Source organism: Tiliqua scincoides, chromosome 1 (genome assembly GCF_035046505.1).
Source record: "Tiliqua scincoides isolate rTilSci1 chromosome 1, rTilSci1.hap2, whole genome shotgun sequence".
In the NCBI taxonomy this organism is placed as follows: Eukaryota; Metazoa; Chordata; class Lepidosauria; order Squamata; family Scincidae; genus Tiliqua; species Tiliqua scincoides.
In genome coordinates, this window is record NC_089821.1 from 15,784,500 (window position 1) to 15,800,108 (window position 15,609).

General features: G+C 42.8%; 1 protein-coding gene across 1 annotated transcript in view; it reads right to left on the reverse strand.

Annotated features, from left to right (window-relative positions):
- The window catches only part of SPTBN5 (spectrin beta, non-erythrocytic 5), a 137,645-nt gene that overhangs the window by 52,044 nt on the left and 69,992 nt on the right, over positions 1 to 15,609 (reverse strand). The window contains exons 33-39 of the mRNA XM_066614727.1: positions 15,025 to 15,246; positions 14,265 to 14,414; positions 7,474 to 7,578; positions 6,002 to 6,187; positions 5,436 to 5,591; positions 3,614 to 3,805; positions 2,573 to 2,665 (exon numbers count right to left, since the gene is read on the reverse strand). Of these exons, the coding sequence (XP_066470824.1) occupies positions 2,573 to 2,665; positions 3,614 to 3,805; positions 5,436 to 5,591; positions 6,002 to 6,187; positions 7,474 to 7,578; positions 14,265 to 14,414; positions 15,025 to 15,246 (1,104 nt within the window). The remainder of the gene's footprint in view (positions 1 to 2,572; positions 2,666 to 3,613; positions 3,806 to 5,435; positions 5,592 to 6,001; positions 6,188 to 7,473; positions 7,579 to 14,264; positions 14,415 to 15,024; positions 15,247 to 15,609) is intronic.

A 15,609-nucleotide genomic window follows, 5' to 3' on the forward strand; every position in this document is an offset into this window, starting at 1 on the left:
ACACTTCTGTACTGCAGCGAGTCATGGACTCTTCGCTCACAACAGGAGAGGAAACTGAACGCTTTCCACATGCGCTGCCTCCGATGCATCCTCGTCATCACCTGGCAGGACAAAGTTCCAAACAACACAGTCCTGGAACGTGCTGGAATCCCTAGCATCTATTCACTGCTGAAACAGAGACACCTGCGTTGGCTCGGTCATGTTGTGAGAATGGATGATGGCCGGATCCCAAAGGATCTCCTCTATGGAGAACTCGTGCAAGGAAAGCGCCCTACAGGTAGTCCATAGCTGCGATACAAGGACATCTGCAAGAGGGATCTGAAGGCCTTAGGAGCGGACCTCAACAAGTGGGAAACCCTGGCCTCTGAGCGGCCCGCTTGGAGGCAGGCTGTGCAGCATGGCCTTTCCCAGTTTGAAGAGACACTTGGCCAACAGTCTGAGGCTAAGAGGCAAAGAAGGAAGGCCCATAGCCAGGGAGACAGACCAGGGACAGACTGCACTTGCTCCCGGTGTGGAAGGGATTGTCACTCCTGAACTGGCCTTTTCAGCCACACTAGATGCTGTTCCAGAACCACCATTCAGAGCGCGATACCATAGTCTTTCGAGACTGAAGGTTGCCAATAGTGCTACCTTGCGCATGCCCGATCTTGTCTGATCTTGGAAGCTAAGCAGGGTCAGGCCTGGTTAGTACTTGGATGGGAGACTACCTGGGAATACTGGGTGCTATATGCTTATACCATAGTCTTTCAAGACTGAAGGTTGCCAACCATTCAGTCACTGTAGTTGCCCTCCTCCAATTGGTTGTATTATCCTTATTACAATTTCTATTATATATTGTGTTATATTTATTTATTATATATTGTATGTTTGAATCTGAAATTGTGAGCTGCTTTGGGCAATTGCTCCGGCATAGGAAAGACGGGATAAAAATCTTTTAAATAAATATAATAATGCAGATTTTTCTGTGAATACCTACATATGATCTGTTAGCTTCTCCTAGGTGACAGAAGACAGTGATGCTCTGTGTCACATGATTAATGATGGTGGTTTTGCATATTTGAGACTGAAAACAGGGGTGTTCACACAACCACACAGCCCGCACTCAGTGAATGTGAGAGGAGAGAAAGCAGGATCATACCTGCCAGTCAATGACAAAGGGTGACCCACACACATACAGCAGTAAGTGCATTGGGTTGCTAGGTGATAGCTGGAAACTTGGACGTTAAGGGTTCTGGTTAGCAAGAAGTGTGATGCACATACAAACGTATGAATGTAAGGCCCCTTTCTCATGCACTCCAAATATGTGGCCAATGGAGCAACTGCCAGCACTGCTGATCCATACGTAAGGCCACTTGATGTGGGTTGCTTCAGCAGAAGATTGGCAGATTTGGGGTGCCTTTCACTCTGAATCTGTCACCACCTCCTCCATCCAACTCACCATCAAGCAAGCCACAATGAACTGCTTCCCAATGACACAGTGGAAGTCCCACACTTCTGGGTCTGACAACAGCACACAAGCAACATGGTAAGGTTTTTGATTTTTTTTGGGTAGTACAGGAGTGGTAGACCTGAGACAGCATCAGGCAATCTTCTGGGTCACACTGCCCTTGATGGTCAGCAGGTGCAATCATATTCCCTTTGTAAGCCGACTGAATGCATGTGAACTGAGGATTCTGCGCATGCCCCTACTGTAACTCAGAAAAGGTAATATGCTTTTGTAACTGTTTCTTGTAAGCAAGAAGCAGCAGGCAAGATATAAATACTCAGAATTGCCACTTTATTCACAGACCCTGTTACAGGCCTTCCTTCCTTCCTCCTCCTCTCTCACAGCTGTTGCTTCTTTTTCTCCCTCCCCCAGCTCTTCTTGCTTCTTTCTTTCTTCCAACCAGAGCCTTCTATAAACAACCTTCTGACAAACAAATAGGAGAGGCAATTATGGCTATAAAGATACAATATGTGGGAACACAACCTGAGTCAGACCCGTGAAAGAATGTCAAGAACTCCCAACACTGAACTGGTCCTGTTGCATATTCTTCTGCAAAATGTATCTAACGCAGTGGTTTTAGCATTGGTACCCATTTTTTAGAATGAGAATCTGTCAGAACCCACTGGAAGTGATGTCATGACTGGAAGCGACATCATCAAGCAGGAAAATTTTTAACAATCCTAGGCTGCAATTCTACCCACACTTACCAAGGAGTAAGTCCCATTGAGTATCATTGTTAAAAGCATATACATAGTAGCCTGTTAAAAGTACAGATTTATAACATTTCCCCAAATGCAGTCACATACCAGTTTAATATATTAAAAAATATTGAAATGAATGGGGACCAACCTGAAATTGGCTCACAACTCACCTAGTGGGTCCTGAACCACAATTTGAGAAACACTGATCTAACAGTCCAATCCTATGCATGTCTACTCAGAACTAAGTCCCATTAGAGTCAATGGGGCTTACTCCCAGGAAAGTGTGGACAGGATTGGGCTGTAAGGTATTTATCTTCCAAAATCCCTGAGTTTTTACCCAGCCATGAAAACTAAGTAATATTAGGCCTGTAAAAGTATCTCTTACCCCTGACACTCCTCGGAATTCGTTTAGTTTTTTCATGAGTTGCAGGCAGTGTTCATAGTCATTTCCCACATCACCAATATTAATCATCACTTCCTGAGACAAGGGAAAATAATGGTATAATTCCAATCATTTCTTGAAATCCAGAATTTCAACAAGCCTCTCATCTGGGTGGTATTTTTCCACTCTCACCTTGGAATTAAATTGGTTTTTTAAAATACCACATCACATTTTATTGCACAACAACAGGGTTATGAAATGACTTGGCAACTATATCTGCAGAATGTCTTGCTTTCAGTAGCTAATACAGAGATAAAACTTGAATTTCCATTATCTGAACAAGATATTCCCTATCCATGAAGCCAAACAGAATAAAACCATGACATCATTTGGCATTTTTAAAAACTGATAAATACAGCATCTTTGCAGAGCAGTTTGGGCAGTTATGTTGCAAGTTTCTTTGATACTTTAATATGTCTTAAATTATAGCCTGCAAGGCCTTTGAAATCCATCTTGCTTTGCAGTTCTAACAATACAGTTCGTTCTAAATCTCTTTTAGTCAGTGACAGAGGGAAATTAGTACAGCATGTATAATATTTAGATGTAAGAAGAAATGCCACAATGTTGTTGACACCTCTCAAACACTTTCAGTTTCAAAATACTTATACTTTAACTTGACACTCTATTTAGTCCCCATTATTTAAGGTTGCATGTCTGCTGAATACTGGTTTCTGAGCATGCTTTGCATTAATAAAACTGACTGATCCTTGTCACAATGCATAATAAAAATGAATTTCTACAGTTCTGTATAGCCAGCTGACGTGATGGGCATGTGATGGATCTGCAGGGAAGGAAAATAGTGATCGCTTTCATAAGAGACGCTTTGTTTAAAGAAACTTCCCACATCGTCTTTGTGATGAGCTCACACCAACCGTCATTTTGAATGCTCCAAATATTCATTTTGCACGGTTAGAAATATCACACCCACCATTTTCTAGTAGACCCTGTATTGGGTGCAAAGAAACCAATAATGTTCAGACTGACCTTGTCTCTTATCCAGGCCTCTGCATGGTCCACCTTTTGCAGAAATTCTAGGAAATCCCTGCTATCTTCAAGCATTTTTCCTCGAGCAGCAACAGCCCATTTCAGCTTCTCCCACTGTTCCTGCAGCAAGCGGGTCTTACGACGAATCTCTCCTGATCTAGGATGTTTCTGGCACACTAGGGCTTCACCTCTCTTCATGTAATCACAAAGGGATTAATTAAAAGAAGATTTCTATTACACAATATTTCCATGTAAATTCTATGAAAACCCATCTCCGGGAACTTGGTGCACTTTTGGATGTTTCAAGACATGCAGCAAGATGGTAGATGGGCCACTTTGGTTCTTCATTTCTACTGAACACTGCAGCATTTTGCCCTTCTTCTCTGGGAGTGGGGTGGGTGGGGAGGAGGTATACGATCCATGCACATCTGAAACGTACACATCCCTGCTTTTCATCATGTAAGTAACATCTTGAAGCTGCTCCTACCCTAGAACAGAACTGATAACAGATCCAGGTCTTCAAGCCAACTCCTCTGCATGTTTACTCAGAAGTAAGTCCCATTATAGTCAGTGGGGCTTACTCCCAGGTAAGTGTGGATAGAATTGCAGGCTTAGGGCGCAATCCTATCCAATTTTCCAGCACTGGTGCAGATACAATGCAGCCCCAAGGTAAGGGAACAAATGTTCCCATACTTTAAGGAGGCTTCTGTGACTGCTGCCCCACCACAAGATGCAGTGCATGCCCCATTGGCACAGTTGCACCAGTACTGGAAAATTGGATAGGATTGGGCTGTTAGTCATCTCCTACCAAGATGAAATTTGCAGGATGAAGATGGATGGGAAGATGTGAAGCATGGATACAACTTTTCATTCTGACACCAATTCCCTTCTCCTTATCTAAAAGATTAATTGTTCCTAGGAATTTCCCTTGAACCTATAAGGGAGCCTCTGGAAATTCCTAGGCTATCTCAATAGCAATCACCTACCACCATGGGTGGGCAGCCCAATCTTCACTTGCTCTGGAACAGGCAAGCAAGCGGACCTGCGCTATATTCAGTCCAAGTTTGGGGCTGAAAGCAGTGCAGCTTGAAGCAAGGGTAATCACTTCCCCTTACCCCGTGTCACACTGCAGTGGCCACAATGGATCTGCTCCAGTGGTTCCCAACCTGGGGTATGTGTACACCCAGGGGTACTTCTCAGGATCTTTAGGGGTACTTGAAAAAATAATTGAATAATGGCAAAAAATGCAGGTGTGTATTAGAATGTCTTGCAGGCCTAGCATTAGAATGCCTATGGAGGGGGTAACATGAGGGGTACCAGTTATGGAAATGGGCTGCCAAGGGGTACGCAAGTGAAAAAATGTTGGGAACTACTGGTCTACTTGGATCTGTGCCACCTCAGGAGGTGGCACAGATCCAAGCAGAATGGAGCAGCCAGAGGCTGCAGTGTGCCACCCGGGCTCGACTGGTGCAACTCACCTTGTCCCCAGGGCCCACAGCGGCATGGGGAGGCCAGTGCAAGTCCATGCACCAGCCCAGTTCCCAGTAGAGTGGTGCAAGAGTGCTTTACAGCACTTTTGTGACACTCTTGGGCCGGCACAAGGTGCTTGTGCTGGCCCAAATCCCTGTTAGAATTGCGGCCTTCCTCATATAACCAATATTCTCGGTGCATCGAAACAAGTCACTCTTTGCTCAGAGATTGGGACTTGCAGAATTTCCACACTCAGGAAGACAGATCACTTTAAATTTCCTTAGTACTCAGATCTTAGTACTGCAGAAGGCCCTTGGAGACACTAAATCACAGCATAGGTATTCATGGTTACCATGTGAACGGTTGTGATTAAATCCTGGTGTGCCAGGATCTCTGCCTCAAAGGCTTGATGCTTCTGCAGAAGTTTCATTTTTTCTTTCAGGTTGTTGAGATGTTGCAAAGAAGGGTCCTCCAGCTTTTGTAGGCGCTCATCAATCCAGCTCTCTGCCTGCCACCCAAGAACCAGCATGATTAATGAACACTGCACATATTTTTCCTTGCAACAGAGCACATACATCCTCCTGTCCTAAACCAGACACAAACTCTTCTGCACAGATTCCAATACACACTCACACAATATATTTTTCTATAAATCTGTAGGAAGGACAGAGTTCTTAACAAAACTGAAGCCATTCTTGACATTGGGGTAACTGATATTTGCCAATGCAGATTAAACCAATGACAACTAGAGTTCATTATCAAATTACAATCTGAGGGCATATTCAAATCTAATATCTACTGCCTGAACCATGAGGGTTTAAAAAAAAACAAAAAACACCTCATGGAGAGTTTATTTAAAAAAAAATTAATAAGCAAATTGGCCAGCAATCCAGTCTCCCAAATCTCTTCCAACCTCACCTCTGCTAGATTCTGGTAGAAGAGGGCCAGCAAGAGGGCTGTGTGTAGTTTTTCTTGTCTGCCTTGAGATAGATCTTTCATGCACTTCCTCCTCTCTAAGATGGCACTGAGCTTGTGCTGGATCTGCGTTCCTTCCAGCTCATTCTCTTGCTGCAGCCTCGAAGCCTGCTCACAAAGAGACAATTCCTGAGAAGCAAGCAAACAAACAAACAATTACAATTGTGTCCTTTTAACACACAGAGAGAATCTGGGTTTCTGTTCTGCCCTTAAAACAGTATGTTCTCTGCTGAAAGTGAATATGATTGTAAAAGAGATCCTTAGAATAGCAAGTCGGAGTTCAACCAGCATTCCTACACGAAACAACAGAGGAAGCATTTCTTCTGATGTTTTGACTAAGGAGGAACTCCAAGTGTTCTTTAAACATTTGCTTTAGGTGAAATCTGATGTCAGTCAAGAAATGTGTGCCCTGCCCAAAAGTTCTCAATTCTCCTGTCTTTTCAAAATTCCTCAAATATTTTCCCTAAGGAGGAATCTACAAACACACGGAAAAGCCCCTAAAATAGTTGTCTGCATTAGATTTATTCCAAAGATCATTTAAGACTTCTTTCACTTACTTAATACAGTCAGTTTTCATTATCTGCTAGGGTTAGGTTTCTGGAAACCCTTGCAGATAGCAAATTCACAGATAATGAACTATTGATTCTACGGGATCAATAGGGTTAGGTACAAGGGGGAGAGGTACATGGGGTACATGGGGAGAGGAAAGAGTACCTTCTCTTCCATCAGAAGAATCCAACAGAGATGCTCAGGAAGCTAGTAGAGTGTGGCAGGAAGTGCCAAAATATATCTGAATGCTGCAGAGACCTTCCAGAAGCTGCAGGGATCTTCAGAATGGCACCCGCAACCAGAATAAACCCCTTCAAAATGACTGTGACTGCTGTGAGATACAGGAAGCTGGACTAGATGGGCCTATGGCCTGATCCAGTGGGGCTGTTCTTATGTGCTTATGACTGGCAGAAGCTTCCACTGGCCATTTGAAAGGGGACCGCCCTGGTCACAGGTGCCATTCTGGAGATTCTGGATTCTCCCAGTTATCTCAGTCTGGCTAACATATACAAGTACTTGGCAACTAGACTGGGGCTGCAACCCCAGACGCATTTACTAGAGAGTAAGTCCTACTGAGGTCAACTGAAGTAGTCACCCCAGTCAGCAGACTGGCAGGGGATGCCCACTTCTGTCCATCCACCAGCCACCATTGATCCTCCTTCCCTCACTCCCTGGCCTGGAAAAGAGGGAGAAGGATAAAAAATGTGGAGGAGAGTAAGGGGCTTGAGTGTTGGGGAAGCAGAGGCTGGCACATCACCAGGTAAGGGGACTAAGTTTTGACACACCTACCTCGGTGCCAGGAAGTCTTGGACTGGCCCTGATCTAAGTGCCTTCCTTATGCTTGATACAGGATCATATACTTTTACCTTTTCATCTTGGGAGGCCAGAAGTCTCTCAAAAGCCTCATGTTTCCCGATTTGCTGTTCCACCTCATCCACTGTGTTCCCAAAGTCACTGTTTTTCAAATACATCTGTGAAAAATCGGAATCATCAAGATTGTTATAATAAAAGGATGGGGGGGGGAGTTGTTGGGTCACATTTGTGACTGCCTTGATATCTGGTTCAACCTTTCCATGTAGGGATGGGAAAGGACCCCAGTATGAAACCTTGAAGAGCTGCGGCCAGTATGTTTAGACCAGCTAACCTAGATAGATGGATCAATGGTTTGATTCAGTATAAGGTGCCTTCTAGAACCTAAGCTGAAAGGCATAAAGCTTCAAAAAAAACAAACAAACAAAAAAAACATGCTGCAGAAGGCAAAATGGTTGCACACCATCCTGAAACAGCCCCAACAGTTTTTCCATCCCCATTCCCTCTCCATAATTCTCTTGCAGGAATATCCATGCCTGAAAGAGTGTTGCTCAAAAAAAAGGGAGGTCAATGGTACTAATGATCAACACATATCTCACAATTTTAATCATCCCCGCTATATCACATCTTTTGATACATACCTACATATTAAATTAATTAATTTTAAATTAATTAATTTTTAATTAATATTAATACATATTAAAAAATACTCAAGGACTAGGGAACATTTAGGACAGCTAGAATGAGAAGTTACCAGAGTGGAATTCACGAAAACATATTTTGATCCCATTTCCCAGTGCTTAACTGCAGATCAGGAATGACTACCTGAGGACAAGCAAGTATCTCCCTTTTGATCCTGTAGCAACTGTTTGCTTTGATGCTCCAGCAAATTAGGGCTGCATATAGGTCAGGTATGATCTTCGTGTGGCACGCCCCAAGATTCTCACAGAGACTGTGACAGTTTAACATGACCTTAAAAGGGGATGAGACGCATTTATGCAGGAGAGGTCTATCATGGCTATTAGTTGTGATTGCCATGAAGAACTTCCAGATTCAGAGGTAGTATTTCAGTTTAGAGGGAAGGAAACAGCAGGGGAAGTCTGTTGCCTTCCTTTCCTGAGCATGGGCTTTCCAGTGGCATCAAACCAGCCTTTGTAGGGAAAGGAATGCGGGACTTGATGGGTCTTTGGTAGGTTCCAACAGGGCTGCTCTTATGGGCCCCCACAACTAAATAAAGTGTGTGGTTTAGGGGCAGTTGACTGTACATAGTGTGAAAAGGATAAGCAGAAAGCTATATTTCCTCTCACAGAAATTTATAATGCTTCACTTTATAATCTCCATCACTAAATAGGATGGAAAACACAACACAGCCTTGAATCCCATTTCTTTGCCAACAACATCTATTTTGACAGCAGCAGAAAAGTAGCAAGAGGTTCCAAAACACGTATTTTAAAGAGAAATAATTTGTTTTCTAGGTTCCCCCCCCCCAAGAGCTTCTTTTACATCATCTCAATTGGAAGTTTATTTCTTAGTTATGAATTAATTATTGCACACTGGTAGTATATGTGCTAATTAAATAACCACCTTTTATATACAATGAGGTTATTATATTTATGAAGTAGTCATATATTAATTTTTTTTAATTCACAAAACAGTTTATACAGCAAAAGAAATTTTTAAAGGAGTTGTTTGAGAAGACTCTCAATCTCAAAAAGCTAGAGAAGAGACCCCAGCATACAGCTACCGGAAAAAATACTCCTCTGGAGTTAACAGGGGCAGCTGCCCTCTCCCTGCTAAGCATGTGAACCACCACCTAAAGGGCATCTCTTAGTCCAGTTGGACAAGTGCTGTCCCTGCTAACTGGGCTAAGAGGGTCTGATCCCCATATATTAATTGGCTCTTCTGCACAGAGTCTACACAGACAGGAGCTGTATATGCCCAGGCTTTGTCCACAGGATCTGTACTTTGCACTTTTGCAGAGCTCAAATTGCTTGAATAGAGCCTATCTGCGCACAGGTCATACATGTGCAGGCTCTGTGCTGGAGTGGGTTCGAAGGTATGGTTAAGACAGGGTCAGTGAGTATCATCCCCCTCTCTCACCCCATTAATTCAAACTGCATAGCTGTCTGCACAGGGATATAGTAAAGGACTTTAACTAGTACACTGCAGGGGCACCAATCAAGGAATTCCTTTGTAAAAACCACTGAGCCATGTATTTTCATCCTCATACAAATATTTATTTTTTGCAACATGTTCTATACAAACTAAACATTACAAAAGATACAGTAATGCTAGGGCTCTTGCATCTGACCCTGAATCTAGGAATGGAATGCAACGAACCATAGGATAATGGTTCAGACTCAATGTTACCCGTCACTTCTCTCAGATCTTATTTTTCCAAAAATCATGGAAAAGTAAAAATTCAATGAAATCAAGTGATCCTTAAAAAAATTATATCCCTTGCAAAAAATACTGCTATTACATGATGAATGAAGGATAAATGGAAATACCATTGGGGTTTTGGACTTTTAAAAAAAGATATTAACATTTCAACTGAATTCTCAAATGTTCTGAGTAGATAAAAATAAAAAATTGTGGTGTTTTTTTCCCCGTTTCCACCCTTCTAAGCCAGCATGGTGTGTGTGAGGTTTTAAATTCCACCGAACAAGAATATCCCAGCTTCACTGAAAGAATCCAATGGGAAAAAGGCCTCAAAGATCTTGCACAACCTCAAAAATATCAAGGTTATTTTCCCTCTATATATCAGATCTGTTGGCTGGAATGGAGACTGAAACCTTTCAATCCACCTCCTCTGATAGCTTAGCACAGGTATTTAAACTACTGAAAAGGACTCTTGGTAACTTGAAAAACTAAACTTGTATACATGGATAACAGGAGGATGTTATTTTCTTATTTTCTTTAAAGGCTGCTGTCACCTAATCAGTACTGGGAAGGTTCAGATTACCCTCCACAAGAAATGATATACTTCCCTCAACTATCTGGTTTCAAATCACACCACTTGCCATTCCGCAGCTTGGGTGATCAGGGCTAATATTATTTTTTGCAGAAAGTAGAGGAAAAACAACAGAACCTGAATACTTTGGCTTTGAAATCACCCAGATTTTTAAAAAAAATTAAACTTCTTAATGAGTAATTGGCAGCACCAGGTGAAGATTTGACTTTAAAACCATAATATTTTAGTTAAACCTAAAAGAAATGCAGCAATGCAGTATTTCGACCAAAACCAGAAATAGATTTCAGTGAATTCTCATACTTTACTGATCCCCCCCCCCCCCAATGTAGCGTTATTTAGAATCATTTGTTCTAGGTCATATTTGTTCCACTCACAGCTGGAAGAAGATGTATCTAAACACAAGCTAGCATCTAACATCAGGAACAAAGCCAGATCCCATCTAGAGAAAAGAGTGTATCTACCTCCATCCTCCCACAGGTTCTATGAAAGAAAAATAACTCCACTTTAGAAAACCAAAGTAGAAATACACTTGCAGGGAAACAATAGCATTAGTATAGTTGCGACAACAGATGAACAGATACAACACGTGCTAAATATGAATCTCACGTAACAAATGACAGTTTATGCAGGTTTCTAAAAAGGAATGGAAATCTTCACCACTTTCCTCCCAGGTCCAAAGGAAGCAATTTTTACAGAGAAAGAGGGACACCACACACTCTCACCAGTCCTGCAAGACGTTGCATTTGTAGTACGAGGCCTCACACTTGTTACCAATGTATCTTGACCTGCATTCCCTACAGTGTCTGGCTCCAGAAAAGGCTTTGATTCTGAATTTGCACTGTGTTGAGGTGAAGGTAGGAATTCAGGACAGCAAACTGGATTTATTGACAGTGAAAAGCCAGCCCGGATATCACCAGGGTGGAAAGTTGAACCACCTGGGCCAGAACCTTGTGTTTTGGTAGATGCACTTTTACTGAATTCTCTTATCACTTGAATAGGGAAGGATGTCCAAGGAGTGGCAAGTATCAAGGTTATTTTGGAAATCTTGTGGTGCGTTGGAGTTATTCCAGAGCTTGGAGTCCTCCCTAATTCTGTTCCAGATGAATGACAGTTCTGAAAGTCTACCATACCTGGATCTACATGTGTGTTCGTGATAGTCCTTTTGCCAACAGGTCTATTTCCTTTTGATGCCGTAGCTGGAGACAACCATATCTCTCTGGAGACTATTCGCTGGGGAAGACCAGGACATTTAGCAGTGGAGGTGACATGAAATTGTGTAATCTGGAGATCTGCAGAGCTTTGCGAGGGCATGGCTTGATGGGTCATCTCCGATTCTGCTGCAGTTCCAGAGGATGCTGAAGAAATCCTTTTTAGTTGAGGTAGTAAAAGACTGGAATAAACATGACCGCTTGCTTGAGAACCGGATCTGAATGGCTTTATTGCTATACTGCAAGTTGAAATGTAGAGCTTTACGGAGGCATGGAGATCTGAAAGCTTAGCATTGCACTGGCTGTAGCCATGCTGTGTTAGTTCTGAACCAGAAGGTGGCAAAGCTGTATAGAGGTTTTTCCTCCAAGATGGTGAAACACTTGGAATAGCACATAGAGCAACATCCAGACGCGATGTCCAGCATGGTAGAGCTCCGGATGCAGAGGCTGAAGGTAAAGGTACTGCAAATTTCATGGGTCCAATGGGATCAGCAGAGGAGTGGTTAGCATTCCAGTCATCTCCTAGACACTGCTTGCAAGAAGCAAGTGGTGACTGGGCACTTACACTGCAGTAACCATTGTCCTTAGAAGCTCTATGAAAAGTAGGATAGGCACACCTGATTCCAGAAGGATCCACACAACTGTTGTCCTTCCCAGAACCTTTCCTCTTATTTTTATGTGCCAAGACTATATCCAGCCTCGAGCTATAAACCTCAGAAGACACACAGCGATGTGGCAATTTGTATTTTCTTGGCAAGGTCTCTGATGATGATAAATGAGATGGAAAACACCCAGCTAAGTCCGATAGAATTTCTGCTGGTGGCATCCCTTGGAAAGAGTTATCCCAGACAGCAGATTTGGAAGCCAGTGGTGGGGTTACTCTATTGGAAGACAGCATAACCTCCAGAGTGGAAATATAGATGGGCATCGCTGAAGTCTTACTGTGAAGTTCCTCGCACGACATCCTGCTGTCTTAATACTAAATTTCAAAAGCCCAAAGCTGTAGAATCTCTGTCGCTCTGGTTTTAAAACAAACTTTTCATCCTTTTTTTGTTGGCAGTGGAAATTTCCATTCTCTCTCGAATAAGAAGGAGAAGTAAGAAGCGAACAAATATTTCTCCAAAAAAGAAACGACATAAAATCCGTAACTGGTTAAGACGTGCTGTTCCTGCCATACAAACCAGCACTACTTATCTGGTCTGCAAAATGACAGGAGCATACTGGAGGCAAATTAAAAAACGATCGCACACAAGTCTTTGAACTGGGAACAATAAGTCGGAAGTCAGAAGTGAGTCAGAAATGCTACCCACAGACAGATGCTGACCTTATTATCATATCTTCAGTTAACACGCCTAACTCACCAGCGCTTCTGTTGCTTTGAAAGCTGCCTTGTGACTGATGGAGGGAGAACGTAGTCTGCTGCTGCTAAAAGTGAAATAGCCGGACCCGCTTCTTCTCTCCGTCTCACTCACTGCCTATCTACACTCAGAATAGCAAGGTCTCTCTGTTTAACAGGTCTTAGAAGAATTTCCTACAACTGTTCCAACTAATGGCACACCAGAACTCTGTCATAAAAAAGATAGATGTTTGCCTAATTTCCTCCATATGTGTTCTTGTTTACTTTAGAGCAGAGCAATCCTAGACTAAACCTTGCTGAAATCCTTCGAAGGCTCAAGCAACTTGGATGTAACCTAAGCTGCTGGCACAAACTCAACCCTGTCACACTGGCACAGAGAGCGAATGGGAAGGGGTCCTAGTGCAGAAGACTGCTGGATGTCTTTCACTGTTCACCACTTCTGGAGGAGCCTTTGTGTAAAGGTAGAGGCAGCACGGCCCCCATGTGCAAAATGATGAACAGCTGGGCTCTGCTTGGGTTCGCTGCAATAAAGAAAGCTATTCAAACAGGGCTGTCTCTGTTGGCAGAGGCGTAAAGCCACCAAGAAACTCCAATAAAAGAGGAGTTATGAATTACACACTGACCTGTCAGAATGCTTTTTAAAAGGCGCTCACTTTCTGCCAACCAGAAAAAATACCAGCTTTCCTGCTGAAAAGAACTTGGAAGTCTTATTTGAATCCTAAGTGAACGGAGTGATAAAGGGCAAGAGTTTACATAAAGAAAAGGATCAATATCATAAGCAGGGCTATATGTGTGACCCATTATTCTAGAATCACACTGTACAAGCAAAATTTTGTTACTGGTGAAGCATTCAGCAGCCTGAGAATAGCAGGCGTTTTTGTGCAAAGATGGATGTAATGGTGCAGAGAAACATTGGCTTAGATCTCAGAAGATGGCAGGGTGAGGCTAGCAAGGCATCTAGTAGTCGTGGTATGGGGCTTAATATCTTTGTGCTGCTCATCCATTTTCCTACTGTAGCACTTTGATGGGTATGACCTAAATTACACATGAGCAACAGCAACAACAACAAAAGCTCAACACCCCATATTTATTAGTTCATGATGTGCTAACAGCCCTAAGAAGTGTTGTGAGTCTCATCTAAACTTTTTTGGGTTCTGTTGAAATTCTTCAGATGTTTTCACCTGAGAAGAAAACTCCAAAGAACTCCATTTACACCTTCCTTCCAGCTGCATACTGAGTGCGTGAAGGGGGAAGCAAGATCATTGCTGCTGGTCTGAGTCCATTTAATGCTATTACCTATTATCTTACCTCTTGGGAGTTCAAGATATTTCCTAGATGTTCACAATCCTTATAAAATAACTGCTGAAGGTGGAGCTTCTTCAGCCATTCCTTTTTCTGTGCCCACTTGTCATATACTTTGTCTTTTTCTTCCAACAGAACTTGCAATGCGTCCTGGATCTGACAGAAGATATATATTTTTTTTAAATCATATGTCAGTGGGTTGGATGAATTATGATTGGTATGTAATAGATCTGGCTATTAACAGATCTCTTGGAGGCCATTTGGGCAAAAATTCTTACTGAGAAGAGAACACACATCTGTTTTACATATGAATGAGATCTGGATGTGTTTAGGAACTCATTATTTCACTGGGGAGTACCCTATCATGCAGTTGCGGACCTACCATTAGGTCTGACAGGGCAAATGCCCCAGGCACGAGCCTCTAGGACCCCATGGAAGCCTCTCTGAGGCTCCCGAGGGGGCCGGAAACCTCTTCCAGTTTTCCAGAAGCACAGTTTATAGTGATGGGGAATCTCAGAGAGGATTCCCTGACTCTAGTTGCGTGAGGCTCCGTAAACCTCAGGTGAGTGAGTAGGGGGTGGATTTTCGTGCAGGGAGGTGGCTACAGCCTGTGGTGGGGGCACCATCATAGACCTTTGTCCCGGACACAAGGCTGGGGAGGTCTGCTGCTGCTATCATGGTAAAACTTTGTCTATCTAACTGCATCACATGTGCACAGAGACAGGCTGCTTATGGAAATAGTGGTGAACACTGTGAATGAGAATACCTGACTGTCATTATGTGCTCCTTTATTTGGGGTTTTTTGTTCCAGCAGCAGCTCTTGTCCCAGCTGTACCACCTGTTCATACATCTCATCATGGGCCTCAATCTCTGCCAACAGCTGGAGATGCTGATTAAACTTCAGACCACTCGTTGATATATCTCGAATTTTCTCCTTAGTCATCATTTCTCTCATTATTTCAGATGCCCAGGAAGAGTAATCTCGTACCTTAAAACAAAGACAGAGTCAATGATGAAGGCCAGGACTATGGTTTGGCAATCCCACATGAATATATTACTGTGCTTCCTCCTTTGGAATCAAGCAGCAATGGCCCATGTACAAAAGACTATTAGTATGACTCGAAACTGGATAGTATTACAAGGCAAGTTTTAAAAAATCATAATTAGAATGGCTGTGTTCCTCTTTTTGTTCTGCATCAAAAGGAATATTTTAGAAACAGATGACTAAAGCTGTTTGGTTTGGATGTGGGAAATGCAGATTCAAAACTGCTCACTCGGTGGCTTTGGGAAAACCCCTGCCTCTCAGCCTAGCCTCTTTTGGTGGGTTCTTCTGAGGACAGCACACTCCTTT